Genomic DNA, 20,360 nt, shown 5'->3' on the forward strand with positions numbered 1-20,360 from the left:
TATTAAAGGCAATTTTTGTACTGCCCCGTTTACATTTGTTTATAATAGCTATATTGTGGCTCATGCATATAAATATTACGCATACGTAAAAGCAACACTTTTTGTTGCGTATATCGCAATGGGGTCCACTGCTCCGGTAAAAATTAATAGTAAATGTAGTTATTAATACGATCTGTTGTAATTTATCAAAAAACTTTTTTTGTTAAAATGTGTGACACATGGAATAACACTGGACTTAAAATACATTTTGTTAATTTGGTGACTTGCTCGATTCCACGACCGACAAATCTGTGCCACCAAATGCTTCATCAAGATTTAATCGTTCTCTTTTTCCTTCGTCTATTTGGCCAAATGTCCCCATCAAAGCTAAGGACATTGACGGGGCGTCCAGGCGCCCAGTTCCTTAATTAACAAATTTCTGATATAGCTAGCACAAGGTTCTGGAGGGGTAAAAAGTTTCCAGTTAATTAGAAGACCAGCAACAAAGGGGAAAGCTATGCAATTTGCGAGTTTATTAATTTTATGTCGATTTGCATGCAATTTCTGGCTCAAGGCGAAACTTTATCCGAGTTTTAGTTCGGCTATGATGCTGGATGCTAGCGTAATCTGGCAGAAAGACATTTATTCAATGGCTGCCACTGGCTAATTAAAACTAATGGCCAAGCCAAGCCAGTAACGACCCACTGTCAGCTGGCAGCGGTTGCAGGTGGATCTCCCCCAGCAGAGTGGCTTTCCTTGTTCGATACGACCTGGATGAGCTGCAATTCAATCGAATGAAAAAGCCACTCCCGCGAAAGGTGGCAAAAGTTACGCAATATTTGTATAAAAAAGTCGCACGCGATTTTCCGATACGACAGAGGGAGAAATCGTTTGCAAATCCCAACACGAAGGTCAGTCCAAAGTCATTCAGTTGCGTGCCACGCATTTGCCAGTGCCCTTGTCAGTGGCTGTTGCAGTTGCACCCTTAGAACAAGTCAACTGTAAATTGGCTTAACTGCAGTTTATCATTAAATTTGATGTCATTTTATTCCACGTTGCATCGCACGTAAATTTTTGATGTTTTCATATATGAAAACTGTATGTGATCTGGTGATTTATTCTTCATACACAAATGCTGCGTAACACACTCGAATGTAATCTTAAATGATTCGAATCAATTTATTTTTCACATCGCAAAACTTTTTTAATGCTAATATGAGTCTACATATGTAAACTAGAAATATACGTAAAAACACTTTTAAAATTTTTTCAATATTTTTATTATTTCCATAAAATTAATGTAAAGAAGAGTATAAGCCCAAAGTTTAGACACACGTCTTTCGTCAACGACCATACCACGCTGAACACATCGGTTCTCGTCCGATCACCGAAATTAAGCAGCGTCGGGCGCGGTTAGTACTTAGATGGGGGACCGCTTGGGAACACCGCGTGTTGTTGGCCTCGTCCACCAACTTTTTGCGGCCTACTCCCTCTTTTTTTTTATTTTATTTTAAACAATTTGAAAAGAATTTTCTTATCAAGTTTGAACCAATTTCATGGGTCCTGTGGCGCAATGGATAACGCGTCTGACTACGGATCAGAAGATTCCAGGTTCGACTCCTGGCAGGATCGGATTTTTTATGTTTTTATACATTTGCTTTTTTCGATTTTTATAAATTATATTAAAAAAACAAAAGATAATATATATAACAAGTTTAAAAAAAGTCTTTGAAAACAACAATACATAGTCAATTTTTATATGCACATTTATAAAAAAAAAAACAATAAAATTGTTTTCATGCCTAGATAATGTAGTCGTCTGATTTGTATAAAAGAAAAAATGCAAAAAATCTTATATATTTATGCGTAAAAACATGGAAGCTTGTCTATTTTTCTAATAATTTTTCGACCGTTTCTATGCAGGCTTTTTTGATATAGTCTTCATTCAGACATATGTAGGAATTCCGAAATCTTTTTTTAACTTTACAGAAAAAACAACACAGCGTGTTGTTGGCTTCGTTAATAACTTTTTGCCTATTCCCCTTTTTTAGTATATGTAAAGCAATTTAAAAACATTTCGATTTTTTTCAGTTAATACTAAATAAAAAATTTGGGGCCCGTAACATTGTACTTTATTAAATCTGAAATCATTATTAAAATTAAATAATATACGCGCGTCTTAAAAAGTAATGCGGAATAACAAATAACTTGTTGCTTGGTACAATAAAATATTTTTCTAAGTATCTGTACCTCGAATTCATTGTTGGTTTGAAAAAAAATATCCGTTTTTAAAAATATTCCCATATAAAGGGCGCTCTACAGAATTTTATCTCATTTAAAGTTTTATATACTGTGTACATTTAAAACCACATGCAAATAGTAAAGCAAGATTTGTAACCATAATTAAAACCCGCTTTAAATGTAAAGTGGAAACAAAATAAGCACAACTCATGTATCATTAGACAACTTCTAGACACCCATTTCGTGCTGTAATCCATCCGAACCTTTGTAACCGCTCATTAGAGGTCGCCCTCTTCGCCTCCATTCCACTTGCACCAGTCGCACTTCCATAACGAGTACTGAGTAAATTGACAATTGCATTAAGTGCGTTAAGTGCTTCAGCGTGAACGAGTGTTTGCGTGGTTGTATGAGAGCCACAATAGGACCAGCAAGTCATGAAGCGGTCCTTCCAAAGGGACCAAGCTCTGGACGCAACAGCCGTTGTCGAAGTTTTTTATCCATCGAGTGAGCAAAACTTTTTATGCTTTAGCTGCAGTATGCTGCAAGTTGCTATTATGACATTTTCCTTGAAGGATAATTGTCCACAGGGTGTCCTTGACTTGTCGCAGGGATGAAGCTATCCCCATCTTTAGGGAAGGTTAAGCGGTTGTGTAAACACTTTCCTTGTCAAATGAAACTAAAACAAGTTTGCCATGGATATATGTATATATGAATGTGTTGCAGTGAGAGTAAGTGTTTGCGCAGTTAAATGATATGCCAATCAGATTTATCTGTAATAAATTTATTAAGAATAAATGTTAAAGTTTATTGAATTACATTTATTTTTAAAGCTTAATCCTATTTTTTTGTCTTTGGTATGCATTAGGATGTTATGGTACTACTTGCGAAATGCGAAGACAAATTAACATAAGCGATTTAACAATTTAATTTAAATTTGTCCAATTCAGAGCAAGTGATTTAAAATGTCTGCAATCATCTCGAAAATTTGTTGATTGTGCAAACTTGTCTTAAGTCAAATTCCCAAAGAGCTATGAAGCACAGCTCCGACACGTTCATTCTTTGGAATGCAGTTTCTTTAATTTTAACAATATTTACAACCTATAAGATCTCTCCACAACAACACTAACTGGAAACTTTTTCCAGTCGGAGGATGATTTCTTGCTTGGAAGCAAGAACCGGGCTGGTCGGAGCAAACTCGATCTTCTCAACGGTCTGGTCGCATGTGTGGACTTGGTGGTTCCGCAGAAGGTGCACAAGTCCCAATTTGGACTGTAGCAGACCCAATCGCATACCGATGCAGTTCCGGGGACCAACGCCGAATGGCATGTAGGCGTCCATGTTGATGTTATCGCGGTTCGCCGGACTGAAGCGTTCCGGGTCAAATTTCTCTGGCTCCGGCCAGTACTTTGGATCCCGCTGGATGGCCAAAGCGGACACGTAGAGGGACATGCCATCCGGCAGCTCCATGTTGTGGAAGGGATCCAGGGTGAAGCGTTCTCCCTCCGCTGGCTGGGAGCACTGTCGCTCCGCGTAGCCCACGATTGGATACATGCGCAATGTCTCGTTGACGACCTGCGACAGGTAGGGCATCTCCTGAATTCGCTCGTAGCTAACATGGTCCTCGTCCCCAAAGAAGTCGGCGATCTCTTGTCGCAGACGGTCCTGCAGTTCCTCGTTCTTGGCCAACTCGTAAAGCGTCAGCGTCATTGTGGAGGAACTAGTTTCATAGCCAGCTGTCTGGAAAACGGCCGCCTGGGCCACCAAATAGTCCACATCAAATGTCTGTTGCGACTTATCCGGATTGGCAGCAGCCTCCTTTTTCAATGCCAAAAGGATGTCGACAAGGTCGTTTCGCTTTTGGCCACTTCTTTCGCGTTCCGTCAGCACATAGTTAATGCTTTTCTTGATAAATTTGCTGGTTTCCTTCGAAAAGAGTTTCACGCGGGCTATCGATGCCAAAGACGGCAGCATGAAAATGATGGCAAAGTCGATGGCCCGACTTAAGGTCACCGCGAATATAGCCCTATTGTGGTAGAAGAACTCGCTCTTGGCGTTCTGCAGAGCGTTTGCCTCCAGGCCAAAGGCAATGGTGGCAATCAGGTCAGTGGTGAAGCGGGCGCACAGGTCCTTGATCGGGATGTTCGAACCACTTCCCAGGCGATCGGCGCTGGCCTCCAGGTTCTTTCCAATCTACAAAAAGAATTAATAATTTATAAATAAAACAAATCGTGTAATACCATATCATTTGATAAAGTTCACTTATCAATTTGGAATGTAATAGGTAAACAAGGTTTTTGATAATTATAACAGCACTCACCTTCACCATCAGAGGATACATTTGCTTTATCTTTCCCGTGGTAAAGACCGGGGAGATCTTGGTGCGCAACTCCCTCCACGCCGGACTGCGGGCAAAGAAGAGGTTGTTGAAGCCCAGAGGGTCGTTGTGCGGATCTGTTTGCAGCACACGATTGTTGAAGTACTGGAACTTCTTGATCATCACCGTCTTGATCAGGTCCAGATCCCGAATTATCAGAGCCGGCCGATAGGACATGTACACGCCAACGAAAGGTTCATTCTCGAAGCCAGGTGATTCGTGAAACCTTTGGATCTGCTCGAAGAACGCCGCCCGTCCGGTCAGAAAATCACGGGTGCATCCCACAACGGGCAGTGGACTGAGGTATTTCACCCCATGGCGCTTCCAAAAGGAGAACGTCCGCCTCTGCCAGATGTAGAAAACGATCGCTAATGTAGCGAGGAGAAGCAGTAGCTCGATCGACATGTTTAAATCTTCGTCTACCGGGAGCTACTACTATATTAGCTTCTCCGTAGACGCTTTTAAACGATCGCCAAAGCTTTCCAGTCGAACAAACAATATAATGTAAGGGTAAAGGCATAGCGTAGATGCGCCAAGACCACTGAATGTTTACGCTTATCGGGAGGGCGCTCGTTCTAAACTGTCAACACTCAAAAAAATTAACAGTTTTTTGTAGTATTTTTTATTTTTCTATTTTCAAGTCTGCTATCATTATTGTATTTAAGTTACATCTAAAACCATTTTCACTTCTGGTAATATAAAATAATTCAAACAATTCTCAAGACAAAGTAAACCTATCAGAACTTTTCAATACAACAAAACCAAAAACAAATGGATATATTCAAAAAAAATTAAGCATGTTTTATTCTCAATAATTGCCGTAAAAAACCTTGTTTAAAATAAAAGGTAAGCACTTTAATTCATTTAATTTGTAATTTGATATTACTATCCGATCCTTTGCTGTGTATGATAAGGGTATTTAAAACGCCATTCGATGTTTGACTAGGCGAAAAATGCTTGCGCTATTTCGCTTAGTCTCCATGACATTGCAAAAAGTTGAATGAATCGCGAATCGAGTCGATGTGAATTCAGATTTTGTTTGAACTAGTCAGCGTGCGCTGGCAGACTGAAGCACACGTCGAGGAAACCCTCCTGCTCTGACCTGTATTACCGGAGTATAAGCAAACTGAATTAAACATTTTGATTGTATATGTTATCAGCGCTATACTTAATTTATTTAGATTAGTATTTTTATTAATATTGTGTTAAAAAAACATTGTTGCACACTCTAAGGCGTCATATTTTAATGCAGACACCACAAATACTGTTAGCTTTATTTAAATAGTCAGACTTACAAATAGGCAGTAGCATTTCATTACCAGCGTGACTGTCTTGAAAATTATTATTGTTGATTATTATTGACTAAAAAGAACAAAAATAAGTTCTGTTTTTTCAAAATTTGGATTTCTTGGAGAAACAATTTAATTCCGGAATTGTCATTTGTGGAGCTTAAAAAAAATCGATCCTGCCAGGAGTCGAACCTGGAATCTTCTGATCCGTAGTCAGACGCGTTATCCATTGCGCCACAGGACCGTGATTCAACACGCGACCTGAAACTGCTGAAGACCCCCGACGTTCCAAGGCAAAAGCTTTTTTAGTTTTGTCAGCAGCAAAGCTTAAATTAGTGATTGTCGGCCCACTGGTTATAGCCCGGCTAGCTCAGTCGGTAGAGCATGAGACTCTTAATCTCAGGGTCGTGGGTTCGAGCCCCACGTTGGGCGACTTTTTTTTTTGTTGTTTTCTCTTATATACTTCAGTGTATTTTTATACACGTTACTCGTTAAATATAAAGTAACAACAGGTTGATCAGGAGCATCAGTGCGCATGTCCGAATAAACATAGATTTCTTAAATAAATTATTAGGGAAATGATCAAAATTATTTTTGCTGCGTCTTTATTCTTTGTCGCGAACTAACAGGAAATGATCGTTATTCTCGTTTGATTTCTGTCTGTGATTCTACATTTTTATACCCTTGCAGAGGGTATTAAAATTTCAGTCGAAAATTTGCAACGCACTGCGTAATAAGACATTTCCAACCCTGAAAAGTATGTAAATTCTTGATCAGCATCACCAGCATCACGAACCATGTCTGTCCGTCCGTACGTCCGTCCGTCTGAAAGTTGTCTTTTTATTGCAGGTAGTATATATGTCAGAACAAGCCGGTTCGAGCAACTATATCAAATAGCTCCCATAAGAACAATCAAAAAATTAAAAAAAATAAAAATTTAAAATGTTGTTGTTTTTCTATTTATTAAAATATTCTTTTCAGATATAGTAATTATTTGCTATATCAGAATTACGCTTTTAGTTTTCTAAAAATCGGACAACAATATCATATACCATAGAAACCATAGCAAAATGCAGCGCAAAATCAACATAGCTTCATTGTTTTTAGTAAAATAGGCATATAAATCAAAATTTCGTTTTGTAATATCTCCAAGGGTATATAAACTTCGGCTTGCCGAAGTTTTCTTTCTTTCTCGTTTTAATATGAAATATAGTTGTTTGTTAATGCGGGAACGTTTATAACCAATAGCGTTGTCCAAGCTCATCGGTTCGTTTGCCACTCCCGTTAGGAAATAAATAAAAAAATATCCATCAATAATATCTACATTTTTAAACCAATATTGTTACGGATTCGGATTGCTTTTTTCTTATATTCAACGAGAAAATTTTTAAAATCTTGTTGAATACAAACAAAAAGCAATCCTAACAGCGAAAAAAACTTAATTGTAGAATCATTATTTGAGGGGATTTAACAGGAAGTAAAGCATTTGTTTGATTGAATCAACGTAACAAATTTGTTAAAATCGGATTTATTATATCGGACAATAAAACACAAAAAATGACAACAAAAAAATCGATCCTGCCAGGAGTCGAACCTGGAATCTTCTGATCCGTAGTCAGACGCGTTATCCATTGCGCCACAGGACCACATGTTCGTTGCCGGTCAAAATGGCGAGCTTGCCTACATGATATCAAAGCTAATTATTAAATACTATTAAATTATTAATGGATTTTCATTATTTTCACTATTACAACAAAAATGAATATGCTTATAAATTAAAATAATTTCCAAGTAAAGAAAACGAATTGCAAAAAAAGCCGATCCTGCCAGGAGTCGAACCTGGAATCTTCTGATCCGTAGTCAGACGCGTTATCCATTGCGCCACAGGACCACATAAATGCTCGTTGTCCAAGTCTCAACATCTAAGGGAGAAGCTTTTAAGTCACTCACGCACTTTGCTATCGACTTCCTACTCAAAGCAGTGTAGTATTAAGCAGTGCATTAAACAAGCTAATAGCGTTATGAACATAATTTTAAATAAAATCTTAAACATCTTGTTTATGCCAATTTCTAAAGCTTTACCTAAAACAATAAAAAAATAAAATAAAACAATTTTGTTTGCATTTCTTTACATATTAAACAAATTAAACTTAGTAACTCTTATTTAAGAAAAGGAAATTACATTTAATAGACTCTTTTAAAAATATACAGGGTTATTGCTTTTTATTAGTAAGTTTTATAGATCAAATTCATTTTTTTAATACTTCTCACCCTATTTTAGGCATACTAGTTAGTTGTATATTTTTAATTCAACAACTGCAAATAAAAGTTTAACTCGGATCTCTAAAAATCCATTCTTTTAGGAGATTGGGTTTACTTTTTGCATTGAAATTTATTTTAAAAAATGCAACTCCACACCCCCTATGAGAACGAAGCCTGCAGCGAAGCCAGCGCAGCGTCGGCAGCGAAACAAAAAGCGTCGACTGCAAGGGAGAAAATCAGTGGGTCTCAGTCCGTCGTCGACTTTCGAAGTGTGCAGTTTCCGAGCGCGGCAAACAGCAAATGTTGTGGCAATCAATTAAAGACCAATCTTCCGATGCCATGAAGGAAAAGAAAAGTGCGTGTTTTGAGGTTTGAGAAACTTTTTTGGGCCAATCGACGTTGTGCTCCGTAACCTTTGTGTGAAAACTACTCTCGGAATAATCGCTAAAACTGCGAACCAACGTTTTGTGCGTGGGTGTGTGTGTTTCAGTGAGTGTGCAATGTAAAATGGCAAACATATAGTGGCAAAAGTAAATAGAATTTGTGTTCAGCTCCGGTAAGTTGCGTTGCAGCCTAAAAAACCGTAAATCAACAAAAAATATCCACCCGTCTCCTTTACATCTTTGCCATTTGCTGATATTCTCGCTCTCTTCAGCGCTTCGCCTATTCTGTTTTTCACATGCTTTTTTGTTTTCATCGTCTGCTTCGGCTGGAGCCCGAAGGAGAAGCCAAAACGTAATACTAAAAGCACAAAGATTGGGGCAAGCAGACGCCGTCGTCGCTGTTGTTGTTTCCCCTTTTCTTTTTATTTTTGTTATTTTGTGCCCATAGTTGTCTGCTTGGTTCGTTCTTGTTGTTGCTGTTTGTTTAGCTGCCGTTTCTCCTTTCCATTTACATACGCCCGTATGAGTATTGGTGTGTGCTTGCGGTTCTCTCTCTCTGTTTCTACGCCCCCTGGCCCCCTCAACTCTTCTGCCTTCCCTATGTGTGTTTGTAGGCCTTCACAGAAGACTCGCTGCCTCTGCCGGCGTCGCGGTTAACTCGTTTAGCGACTCAGTTAATGTTGTTAATGCAGGTCTGCCGTCGGAACTACGAAGAATAAGAAAAAAGCCGTAGGGTTGCTCAGGTGGAATATAATTTTGGATAGATTTCTGAGCCCATCAATATCCAGTTTTTTTAAAAATGTAGACAATTTTTTTTAAAAAAAAAAAAGAATGTTTTTAGTCAAAACAATAAAAATGTTAATTCTTAAATAAGTTTTTATGATCTTGCGAAGCTAAGCTTGACAACGCTCCTTTTTTCATTCTGAATACTTAGAGTAGCTTTTTTTTGCATTATTGAAAGCTAAATATATATTTTACCTTGAAAAAAACTTAAAAATTTCCCAACTTAGAAACGACACACGGGTCCAGTTATTTCAAATGAACGCAGATCAAGTTAAAAAAGCATTTGGTTTATTTAACGCTTTAAAACTAAGGTTACCACGCAAAGTGATTAACAACTTAAAAACAAAACAAAAAAAATAATTTCGCAGATGTTTTGTTTATACGGTTCAAGGAAAATAATTTGTTACTATGTTTAATTTAATTATTGGAGCATGACGAACTTATAAGTAAAAACAAATTTCTAGCAATAAACCAAAAAAAATTTATTTGATTTTATTTTCACTAGTAATTTACATCGCAAGCATCCCTAAGCTTGGAGTTCCATTGGGTCAGTAACTCGAAAGGACGATTCTGTATAAGATTCTTCTAGTCTTTTTGGCCCCATTAACCTGCAGAGTGGGAAACGGAAAACAAGTCTGGCAGGCTGAAAGACATCGTCGTCCATTTTGGGGTGCAACTTCACCATCAGGCTCTTCAGCGGACATTCGTTGAAAGCGAAAATAGCGCAGAGAATGGTGCTGGTGCTGAGGCAGAGTTTTCGACGTGCGCTCTGCATGTCTGAAATGTATCTCGTAGATACATATCTAAAAACTGCCACATAGAATGTAGTAGAACCAGACACTAGCGCAACTAAATATAATGTGCGGCGCTCACACCGATGCAGTCTCGTATAAATATCCCGCCTGTCTTTGGGCCGCTTGCAATTTCATTTTCATTGCAACTTCATGCCCCTGACATCAGACTGAATGCCTGTTCGTCCGCCATCCGGCCTCCCCTGTCGCTTCCACTGCCGCGTTGCAATTCTGCAACATTTTTAGCTTTCCATCTCTTGCAGCCTTTTGCGCCGTCTGCCTGTTTCTACGCTCATTCTTCGACAATTGCAAGTTGTCGGACGGGACGGCCTATTGAAGTTCTGCCTCCCCCCACCCGCAATGAGTGTTTGTGTGTGTGCCAGTAGTGGGGGAGATGCTCGCCCTAACCTACACCACTGAAAACTTATTGCGTCGGTTCGTTCCATCACATAGCCCTCATATCGCTTTATTTTGTATCTACGCGGCATACATTCCTCTCATTATCTTTCCTTCTGTCTCTGCCTCACTTATTTTTTACTTCTTCATTAGTTCTCTCATCCTTCGCCTTTGTGTCGTGTGTGAAAACACGTTTCATTGATGCATTTTCCGGCCTCTCATTACTTGGTTGTTTTCCATTTTTTACAAAGCTCTTTTTCTCTGCATCTTCATTTCAGTGATAACTCCCAGGAGTATGCGATCGGTTCAAAGTGCAATAATAAGAAACTAAGTCACATCTGAAGACGGGACAGTATTCCATAAAGTTCTTAAAGGTAAGTTGAAGCTTACGGCAACTGGATCAGTTTTCAGCCTAAGTTATACGGGCCCATTAGCTCAGCTGGTTAGAGCGTCGTGCTAATAACGCGAAGGTCGCGGGTTCGATCCCCTCATGGGCCACTAATTATATTTTTATTGATTGTGATCTCCTGTTATCTGTTTTAATTTTAAATAGGTCTTGCTTATGCTTAAAATGGTCCTAAAAGCAAGATGGCGTCATCTAGGCCCATTAGCTCAGTTGGTTAGAGCGTCGTGCTAATAACGCGAAGGTCGCGGGTTCGATCCCCTCATGGGCCAACTAATTTTTTGAATATTTTAATCGGTCTGCTTATAATTTTTACCCAAAGAGTTATTTTTCATCCTTAAAAAAGTCCTTACAGCAAAATGGCTACATCTAGGCCCATTAGCTCAGTTGGTTAGAGCGTCGTGCTAATAACGCGAAGGTCGCGGGTTCGATCCCCTCATGGGCCAGCTATCATTATTTTTAATTACTTGTTGGGTCTTCTTAATTTTTATCTATTTTGAAAAAAAATATTTTTAACATGCTAAAAGAAGTCCTAAAAACAATATGGCGTCATCAAGGCCCATTAGCTCAGTTGGTTAGAGCGTCGTGCTAATAACGCGAAGGTCGCGGGTTCGATCCCCTCATGGGCCAGAGCTAAATTTTTTTTAATAACTTGTTCTAGTTTAGGATAGATACTTGACCCATTTTCCATGAGACTATTTTAATCTCGACTATGAGAGCCCCAAATGTGTTTTTAATTTATTATTATTATTTATTACTTAAATAATATAAAATAATAAGAATATACCTACATATGCAAATACTTTTAAGTCGAAAATATTTAACCTTGTTATGTAACACTTTCGGTAAGAAAACGATATGAAATTTTCTTTCCAATCTGTAACAATACTCAATACATTTAATTCACGTTAAAGTGGATAAAAAAAACGGCTTGGCCCATGAGGGGATCGAACCCGCGACCTTCGCGTTATTAGCACGACGCTCTAACCAACTGAGCTAATGGGCCAATCGAGTTGCTGAAAAATTTTGATACTGTTAATAAAATTCTAGAAACCATAAGCAAAATGTAATTTTTTTTGTAGTAATAAAGAAGAAAAAATTTTCGCCCAACGTGGGGCTCGAACCCACGACCCTGAGATTAAGAGTCTCATGCTCTACCGACTGAGCTAGCCGGGCTGTGCGATCAATTTGAACATAAAGTTTTGTCTGCAATTTGCATTGGAGGATAATTCTCACGTGGCTATAAGGGAAGGGACATCTCAGAATCTAATTATTTCATGGACAAGCCAAATTTGTATTAATTTCAAACTAAAAATGTTTAATGAAAACTATTTATACCCGTTACTCGTAGAGTAAAAGGGTATATTGTATTCGTGCAAAAGTATGTAACAGCTAGAAGGAAGCGTTTCCGACCCTATAAAGTATATATATTCTTGATCAGGGTCACTAGCCGAGTCGATATAGCCATGTCCGTCTGTCCGTCTGTCTGTCTGTCCGTATGAACGCTGAGATCTCGGAAACTATAATAGCTAGAAGATTGGCATTTTGCATGCAGATTCTAGGAGTTCCTACGCAGCGCAAGTTTGTTTCAAAAAGGTGCCACGCCCCCTTTAACGGCCACAATCGCTTATATACGATTTTAAAAATTTAAATATTTCGGAAAAGTAAAAATGCAGTTTTATTGTGTTTATCAATACCTATCGAAATGTAGAAGAAATTTTTCAAATCGGACCATTCGTTAAAAAGTTATGCGTGATCAAATTTATATCTCCATCTCCCTCGCACTCCCTTTACCTGAGTAACGGGTATCTGATAGTCGGGGAACCCGACTATAGCGTTCTCTCTTGTTTTAGTTGAAAAGACTATTGGAAACGTTTTGTTATATAATGAACAATAAAAATATAGGCAACATTCTTTGAAAAAACGCTTCTAGTGTGATCTTATGGTATTGTATGTCGATACAGTTAAAATTTTGAAGAAATATTCAACTCCATGAAGTACTTAAAAATGTATTGTTTAGCATCAACTATCGAGTCTATCTTAACTTAAAGTGCCCTTTACTGCATTGCAAACTTTTGATCAAAATTAAAATGTCGAAACTAAAAATACATAGGTGTTTATCATGTTCTTGAATACTGTTTTAAACAAGAAAGGAAAGCTAACTTCGGGCGGAGCCGAAATTGATATACCCTTGCAGAATACTCTGTAAATTATATTCTTCAAAATTATTCATATGATGCATTCTTAATACTCATAAAAAATCCCAACTTCCTAACTTTAAAAACACCAAAGTTATGGCATTTCCAATCGTTCAGATATATGGCAGCTATAGGCTATAGTCGGCCGATCCTTATGAAATTCGGTAGGTCGAATTGATTGGCCAAATATAAAACCCGTAGAAAATTCCAACTTCCTAACTTTACAAACACCACTATAGGATATAGTCGGCCGATCCCGGCCGTTCCGACATATATACTGCGTGCAAAGGAAAGAAGGGTGTGTGCAAAGTTTCAATTCGATAGCTTTAAAACTGAGAGACTAGTTTGCGTAGAAACAGACAGACGGACAGACGGACATGGCTATATCAACTCAGGAGGTGATTCTGATCAAGAATATATATACTTTATAGGGTCGGAGATGTCTCCTTGACTGCGTTGCACACTTTTGAACAAAATTATAATACCCTCTGCAAGGGTATAAAAATGACGTTTGAAAGATCATTTGATACATTTGTTTCCTTCTTATTTTTCTAGGATTTAAGCAGTTTAATTATTAATTATTAAAACATGTAAGGATAATTTAATTCAACAGATTTTTAATCAAGAATGTTCACTGTAACCCCTAAAATAAAAATTAAAACGAGGACGGAAGCTAACTTCGGCAAGCCGAAGTTTTAATACCCTTGCAGACTTTGCCGAAATTGCTAAAACTGAAAAAGTAGCGAAAGGAATAAGGTATACATAAATAAACTAGATTTGCATCGTTTAATGTCAATTGCTTTTATACTGCAAAAATGTCATATAAAAATAGAAAAAAAGGGATACTTTCGCAGCCTTTAACTATTTTTCCTACGGAAGCTATAAGAAATAGACGTCCGATCGGCAAACGCTTTTACCCTAATCCAGATATGCGTAAATAAATAAGACTTTGAAAAATGTATGTCAATAGCTTATACACTGCGCGAAATATTCTATAAAACATGAAATTTTGACCGATTTCACCGTATTGTTCCTATGGGAGCTATAGGATATAGACGTCCGATCAGCACGCGCTTTTACCTTGATGAAGGAATGCATAAAAAAATACGATTTGAAAAAATGTACAGCAATAGCTTTTACACATCGCGAAATATTCTGAAAAACATCAAATTTGGACCGATTTTACCCTATTGTTCCTATGGGAGCTATAGGATATAGACGTCCGATCGTCACGCGCTTTTACCCTGATCAAGGTACGCATAAAAAAATAAGATTTGGAAAGATTTATGTCAATAGCTTTTACACTGCGCGAAATATCCTAAAAATCATAAAATTTTAACCGATTTTACCCTGTTGTTCCTATGGGAGCTATAGGATATAGACGTCCGATCGCCACGCGCTTTTACCCTGATCAAGGTATGCATAAAAAAATACGATTTGTAAAGATTAATGTCAATAGCTTTTACACTGCGCGAAATATCATAAATTCTTGCAAGATATATCCAATTGTTCCTATGGGAGCTATAGGATATAGACGTCCGATCGGGGCGATTTTCAAACTTGATCTGCGTACACATGTTTTAGGACGATTGTGAAAGTTTCAGATCGCTAGCTTTTAAACTGAGCTCGCAAACGGTATTGAAACAGACGGACAGACGGACAGACGGACAGACGGACATGGCTATATCGACTCCCCTATTGATCCTGATCAAGAATATATATACTTTATGGGGTCGGAAACGTCTCCTTCACTGCGTTACAAACTTCTGACCAAAATTATAATACCCTCTGCAAGGGTATAAAAAGACAATAAAAAACTAAAATATAAATTTCGCCCAACGTGGGGCTCGAACCCACGACCCTGAGATTAAGAGTCTCATGCTCTACCGACTGAGCTAGCCGGGCGATGTTCTTGATTTCGTCCAAAGAATAAAATTTCTCGCAAACGAACCTAGAAGTCTGCAAACGTGGCATTGATTTATTTCTCGTCTAGACACTCTTTGGAGGGAAGCAGCTCTTCTATTTCTGGTAATATTCGAAACTTCCTTTTCGTTCCATTAGACTTGGCTGTCCCTATTGGCTGTCTCTGTCTGGGCCTTTGGTTCTGAGCTGGGTAATTGTTTTCTGGGTTGCGCGGCGGAACCCATTGTCTAGCTTTAGCCCATTTTACTGTTTTCTAATGGCAATGATGTATAAAATAACGCGCCTACCTCAATGCAAGAGGATCCAAGTAGCGAGGGCATTGAGGGGCGGAGCTTGGCCCCCCTGGCTGCCGCTACCAAGTAATTTGCCATAAAATATTAAAACGAAACAATGTGCGAAAGGAAACAAAAGAAAAAACACAGACGAAGTAGAGCAGGAGCAGCCAAGAAAGAAAGGGAGTCGTGACGACGAGGCAGATAATCAGCCCCGCAGACGTTTTTTGTGCCCTACAATCTAGACAGAAAGGCTTGTGCATTGTAAATGAAACGAACCCAAATTTAATTTTATCAAGACGATAGATTTTTGTAATGAAAATATTAATAAATTATTTATTTTCAAATTGGGTCATTGGTAATTTTAATTCTTATCGTTCGATAGTTTAAAAAATTTAATAAGTAATAATAAAATAAGGATTTTTTTAATGGATAGGGAATAAGATTTTTGTTAAAAATTTACAAATGTAATTTTACCAGTACACGGGTTTTCCAAACTAATAACACTCGTGGGGAACTAATAAAAGAATCTCATTCCAAGCTATACTTATTTGCTTGTTGTTAATATTGTCGATTCCTTGTTTCCTTGGCGAGGGGCTTCAGGCCTTATGTGGAACATTAGTACACAAATAAATAGACATCTAATAAACCTCTGACAGCACAGTAGTGCGACTGCGAAACAAGGCTAAAAAGTGTGGGTATTTAACAAAAAAATTAAAAAATATTTACCAGTTCTGGAATAAAATTCAACGCTGAACAAAAATCGCTTTAAAAAGTATGCAAAAAGTTGCGCCCAACGTGGGGCTCGAACCCACGACCCTGAGATTAAGAGTCTCATGCTCTACCGACTGAGCTAGCCGGGCAATGCACGATCGCGGTAGGATCAAGGTTTCCTGCGGTCTTCTACCTAGGTGCCCAAAAAGATGGGACGACCGTTCAAGAATATTTTATTCTATGCCTAAATAGTTTTAATTGATTAATTTTAAATTACATTATTTTCAAAATAAAAAGATCTCGAATTTGTAGCAGGGACTTGCCAATGTTGAATCATGAAACATGACACTTATTTTCAAAATGTATTTTTCAACCAAAAATTGGTTTGTTTCTGAAATCGAAAACAAATAAAAACAAATTATTTAAATTTTTCAGCGAGGTTTTGATACAAGATAATTGTAAAATGTCTAAAAAGGCCTTTTTCTTTGTAACAATGCCAAATATTCAAACATCGACTCCTGTGAAGAACTCAATTTGATTACTTGACAGTAACCGATTCGAGTTTTGGAGTTCCCAAAAACTGTGATATTTACCTTTGGCAACTTAGATCCATTTGATTTTTATGAGTTTGTCTTAATTTACATTATATAGGCATTTGTTTAGATTTTAAACTTTAGAATTCAAATAAAGACGTAGATTTTAGATTGGGATGGATTTATGTACCAAACAAGTAAAACACGGTTCTGAAAGATCAAATTTGGTTGGGAAATCTCAAAATTTCTCTGGGCCACAACTCACCTGTTTGACGGTTTTGCAATCTTTTTTTTTTATCTAAATCACAGTTTTTTTAATATTAATTTTTTTTTAATTTGCGCCACATTGCCCGGCTAGCTCAGTCGGTAGAGCATGAGACTCTTAATCTCAGGGTCGTGGGTTCGAGCCCCACGTTGGGCGAATTTATATTTTTATTTTGAAATTCACACCCCTTTTAAATGGTTTAGTCGTAAAAAACTTATAGACGTTTTACATACAGTTATTTCTTTTTGTTCTTGCAAATCTAGCTGGTTTTTTTAATAAGTGGACCAACAAAAGCAAATTTTCCAGCTATAGCTGTGAAATACATTAAAAAAGTTTACCAAGACACACTAGATCAACAATTTAAACACACTAACAATGGGACAAACATTATCAAATGAAAAATATGCGAATAAATGTTTATTCATTAACTTTTGACTGATTGATCAGATTTTAAGGAGTTAAGTTTCGTTTGACGCATATTTGAAGCAAGAATAACATCAAGCTTCTTAACATTGTGAAACAACAAAATTTTAAAAATTACGGAAAAATAGAAAGGAAGAATTGTAGATCCTTCGCAATCCTAAAAAAGAATAACAAAAAAGATAGTTCCGCCCCCGGGTGGACTCGAACCACCAACCTTTCGGTTAACAGCCGAACGCGCTAACCAATTGCGCCACGGAGGCATATAGCTATGTTGTGCCCAATATTAGTTTCGTTTTTTCAGTATCATAACCTTACTTAGATATAAATCTAGTGACAAGGGACGCACTTTTAAAAATATTTATTAATTTCAAAAGAAAATTTAAAAAAATTCTGAAATCCTAGTCATTTTGTCCTCTAAAAACGATGATTATAGTAACTAAACTTGTATTATTTCCATAAAGTCTGATCTATTTTTCTTAAACGACGATATCGAGTACACCAGAGACGGAACGAACGTAACTACCTTTACAAACATGAACAATTTGAAGTAATCTTCTTAATGTATGTTCCAAAATAAATTGTCCGCCCCCGGGTGGACTCGAACCACCAACCTTTCGGTTAACAGCCGAACGCGCTAACCAATTGCGCCACGGAGGCGTATGAATCCCACAAAAAATATTGGGAATGAAAATATAGGAATTACCTTAATTATTGATAACTAATATCATTTTTTTTAGAGAGTTAAACTAATTAGCCGCTAAAATAAACTGAGTCTGAACTAAGCTCCTGAAGCCTCCGTGGCGCAATTGGTTAGCGCGTTCGGCTGTTAACCGAAAGGTTGGTGGTTCGAGTCCACCCGGGGGCGCATTCCTTTTTTGAGAATCTCCGAATTTAAAGTAGATTAATTTAATGATTTCAAAATTATGAAATGATCCTGCACGGAGTCGAGCATATGGAAGCTTCTGATCCTTCTATTAGCTCGCCAAAGGACCCTTGTTTTCTTTAGGCCCGGCATAAAATGTTGTCTGTTAAGGTTTCGCTTTTTTATAAGCTAATGCATTCGTTATCCTTTGATTTGTACCTTTTTTCAACATGCTTCGTGTTTGCCTAATTGAAGTTTTCTCAACAAAACTGAACAGGTTAAATTTTAGACTGGGAATGTGGTGTGCAACATAAAAAATTCAAATTATCTTATATAAATTTAAAAATGTTCTTTTAAAAAATCCAAAAGTTTTTTTTATGACCTCAAGAAAATTTAGAAAACAAATTCACGTCAAGTTTTTATACCCTTAAAGCTGTATCAAAAATGTTAAAGTCTATAATATGATTATATATAGATATACATTTTTACATTTTATTTTATGAGTATATGTTAAATTGTGACTATATGTTAAATTGTGACTATATGTTAAATTATAACTTTATGGTATAGTCCTCCGGTTTATATTAAATTGAAACATTTTCTGAGTGTGTGCTTAAAAATTGGTTCAAATTTGAGTTTTTTTTTTTTTAATATTTTTTCTATTGCTTCGAGTTTTGGTTGGTGTGTTGTACACGGTAAGTTAAGCAAACCAGTACCAATTGTAAAAATACCAAAAATAAATCTTATCGATCCTGCCAGGAGTCGAACCTGGAATCTTCTGATCCGTAGTCAGACGCGTTATCCATTGCGCCACAGGACCGGTTAAAATCTTCTGACTTTGTTTTCCCTTATAAGCAACTGTATGCCTAATAATAGTCTATTGAAAAAGTGTGTTTTTTCTGTTTGTTTTCCGTAAAAAATGGAACAGTCACTTGATCCCACTTTAACCTGCCATCTGTAAGTCTTGTACGATCTTTGAGAGTTTATTTGATAATGTATGCAAGCCAATGGGCATAAAAAGCCGTCATTGGGAGCATATCAATGAGTTGTTTTGTTCGAGGCCTAAACATAAATATTTATTTTACTTAAACTCAGCTTAAACTCAGCGATTTTCTTTAATACTATTTTGTTTATATCTTTTTTGCAGTCTTCATCTCGAAATTTGGCTAAGGTAAGTGTAATTTTCCAGATTCGATTCTAGCTCTTAATTTACTTCCTGTTGGTTCGCACTGAGTCTCGGCCGAAGGTATGCAGTGGTTCGCAGGAGTTCGGCAACATTTTCCGCTAGGAGGTAGTCTGTGTCCTATGTCAGGGTCGAAGTGGCCACTCCTGTTGGTTGTCTTTCGTGACATCATATGAAAGGGTTTACTTTTTACTGTTTCTTTTGCTTACACTGGAAAATATCTACACCCGACTATGTATGTAGGACTGACCGTTGTGCTACAGGAATTTGTATGGCTTTTAGATTGGAATTTGATTTTAAGATATTTTTTTCGAGCATATGTAATTTACACACTTCATCTGTTTAAAAATGTAAACAAATACTTTAAGCACTCTGCCAAACTATGCTGTTTTCCTAAAAAGGATTTTACCTTTTTCAAATGGACCCATTTTTTATTGTTATGGCACACACCAAATCTTGCAAATATTTATTTTGCGTCAGCATTACAAATGACCAAAATACAGTTTTTAAACCATTATGATTTCCATCTTCTCGTTAGATAGCTTTGCAATTCAAAATTGGGAATACTTGCCATGTAGAAGTAAAATATAAAATTCACGACAGTCTCGCAAGTGAAAAGTATCGATTTTTAGCAGCGTTTTAAATTCCTTTTAGCATTTGTTGCAAAAGGAAAAAGGGCCTTGATGCCGCCTTCTTGGCTGGCAGGTGGTAGACCTTACAACGTGGTCATTGCCAGACCGCCCCTTTCGGATCTGAGTGTTGAGTGCTTTCTTAGCGTTCAACTTAACTTTTCACTTCGTTAGATGGATAGGACATCCCCTCACCGCCCATTGGCCCACAAATTGGCGCATTGTTTGGGTCAAGGATGCAGCTCAATGGCTGCACCATCATGCTGCTCCCCGGGGCTCTTAATGTGGGCGTTTCTCCTACTGTTTGCGGGGTGTGTTGGCCTGAAAGCTTTGAACTTTTAAGCAGGTTGGCCAACCCCACTATCCCTCCATTCCGTTGAGGTCAGGTTAAACGCTTCTAACTCGCCCCATCAGAAAATATCCGCCAAGTGAAGGAATTCCAGTGTCCGGGGTGGAA

The 20,360-nt window shown here is 37.6% G+C and overlaps 1 protein-coding gene and 19 non-coding genes across 20 annotated transcripts; 9 read left to right on the top strand and 11 right to left on the bottom strand.

Annotated features, from left to right (window-relative positions):
- Positions 1-1,321: 1,321 nt before the first annotated feature.
- On the top strand, positions 1,322-1,440 carry LOC123036971. The gene has a single exon (XR_006417258.1). It is a non-coding gene; the product is annotated as a 5S ribosomal RNA (ribosomal RNA).
- Positions 1,441-1,538: 98 nt separating this feature from the next.
- Trnar-acg lies at positions 1,539-1,611 on the top strand. The gene has a single exon. It is a non-coding gene; the product is annotated as a tRNA-Arg (tRNA).
- A 1,374-nt stretch (positions 1,612-2,985) lies between these two features.
- On the bottom strand, positions 2,986-5,008 carry LOC108051965 (probable cytochrome P450 6w1). Its single transcript, XM_017134299.2, has 2 exons — positions 4,538-5,008; positions 2,986-4,410 (listed from the first exon to the last, which is right to left on the bottom strand). The coding sequence occupies exons 1-2, from the start codon at positions 4,997-4,999 to the stop codon at positions 3,343-3,345; spliced, it is 1,530 nt and encodes a 509-aa protein (XP_016989788.2). The 5' UTR covers positions 5,000-5,008; the 3' UTR covers positions 2,986-3,342.
- Positions 5,009-6,054: 1,046 nt separating this feature from the next.
- On the bottom strand, positions 6,055-6,127 carry Trnar-acg. The gene has a single exon. It is a non-coding gene; the product is annotated as a tRNA-Arg (tRNA).
- Positions 6,128-6,242: 115 nt separating this feature from the next.
- Trnak-cuu lies at positions 6,243-6,315 on the top strand. Its single transcript has one exon. It is a non-coding gene; the product is annotated as a tRNA-Lys (tRNA).
- Positions 6,316-7,456: 1,141 nt separating this feature from the next.
- Trnar-acg lies at positions 7,457-7,529 on the bottom strand. The gene has a single exon. It is a non-coding gene; the product is annotated as a tRNA-Arg (tRNA).
- A 172-nt stretch (positions 7,530-7,701) lies between these two features.
- Positions 7,702-7,774, bottom strand: Trnar-acg. Its single transcript has one exon. It is a non-coding gene; the product is annotated as a tRNA-Arg (tRNA).
- A 3,148-nt stretch (positions 7,775-10,922) lies between these two features.
- Positions 10,923-10,996, top strand: Trnai-aau. Its single transcript has one exon. It is a non-coding gene; the product is annotated as a tRNA-Ile (tRNA).
- Positions 10,997-11,099: 103 nt separating this feature from the next.
- On the top strand, positions 11,100-11,173 carry Trnai-aau. The gene has a single exon. It is a non-coding gene; the product is annotated as a tRNA-Ile (tRNA).
- A 100-nt stretch (positions 11,174-11,273) lies between these two features.
- Positions 11,274-11,347, top strand: Trnai-aau. The gene has a single exon. It is a non-coding gene; the product is annotated as a tRNA-Ile (tRNA).
- Positions 11,348-11,457: 110 nt separating this feature from the next.
- Positions 11,458-11,531, top strand: Trnai-aau. The gene has a single exon. It is a non-coding gene; the product is annotated as a tRNA-Ile (tRNA).
- A 302-nt stretch (positions 11,532-11,833) lies between these two features.
- Trnai-aau lies at positions 11,834-11,907 on the bottom strand. Its single transcript has one exon. It is a non-coding gene; the product is annotated as a tRNA-Ile (tRNA).
- A 97-nt stretch (positions 11,908-12,004) lies between these two features.
- Trnak-cuu lies at positions 12,005-12,077 on the bottom strand. The gene has a single exon. It is a non-coding gene; the product is annotated as a tRNA-Lys (tRNA).
- Positions 12,078-14,931: 2,854 nt separating this feature from the next.
- Positions 14,932-15,004, bottom strand: Trnak-cuu. The gene has a single exon. It is a non-coding gene; the product is annotated as a tRNA-Lys (tRNA).
- Positions 15,005-16,084: 1,080 nt separating this feature from the next.
- Positions 16,085-16,157, bottom strand: Trnak-cuu. Its single transcript has one exon. It is a non-coding gene; the product is annotated as a tRNA-Lys (tRNA).
- A 732-nt stretch (positions 16,158-16,889) lies between these two features.
- Trnak-cuu lies at positions 16,890-16,962 on the top strand. The gene has a single exon. It is a non-coding gene; the product is annotated as a tRNA-Lys (tRNA).
- Positions 16,963-17,415: 453 nt separating this feature from the next.
- On the bottom strand, positions 17,416-17,489 carry Trnan-guu. Its single transcript has one exon. It is a non-coding gene; the product is annotated as a tRNA-Asn (tRNA).
- Positions 17,490-17,812: 323 nt separating this feature from the next.
- On the bottom strand, positions 17,813-17,886 carry Trnan-guu. The gene has a single exon. It is a non-coding gene; the product is annotated as a tRNA-Asn (tRNA).
- Positions 17,887-18,020: 134 nt separating this feature from the next.
- On the top strand, positions 18,021-18,094 carry Trnan-guu. The gene has a single exon. It is a non-coding gene; the product is annotated as a tRNA-Asn (tRNA).
- Positions 18,095-18,838: 744 nt separating this feature from the next.
- On the bottom strand, positions 18,839-18,911 carry Trnar-acg. The gene has a single exon. It is a non-coding gene; the product is annotated as a tRNA-Arg (tRNA).
- Between the last annotated feature and the right edge of the window lie 1,449 nt (positions 18,912-20,360).

This window comes from Drosophila rhopaloa, unplaced genomic scaffold, assembly GCF_018152115.1.
Source record: "Drosophila rhopaloa isolate 14029-0021.01 unplaced genomic scaffold, ASM1815211v1 contig_115, whole genome shotgun sequence".
Lineage (NCBI taxonomy): Eukaryota > Metazoa > Arthropoda > Insecta > Diptera > Drosophilidae > Drosophila > Drosophila rhopaloa.

Bases quoted from the DNA above. Each gene is read 5' to 3' on its own strand.
- LOC108051965 (XM_017134299.2), bottom strand. From the start codon at position 4,999: ATGTCGATCGAGCTACTGCTTCTCCTCGCTACATTAGCGATCGTTTTC. The intron at 4,411-4,537 runs GTGAGTGCTGTT...TTCTTTTTGTAG, and splicing joins TGTATCCTCTGATGGTGAAG to ATTGGAAAGAACCTGGAGGC.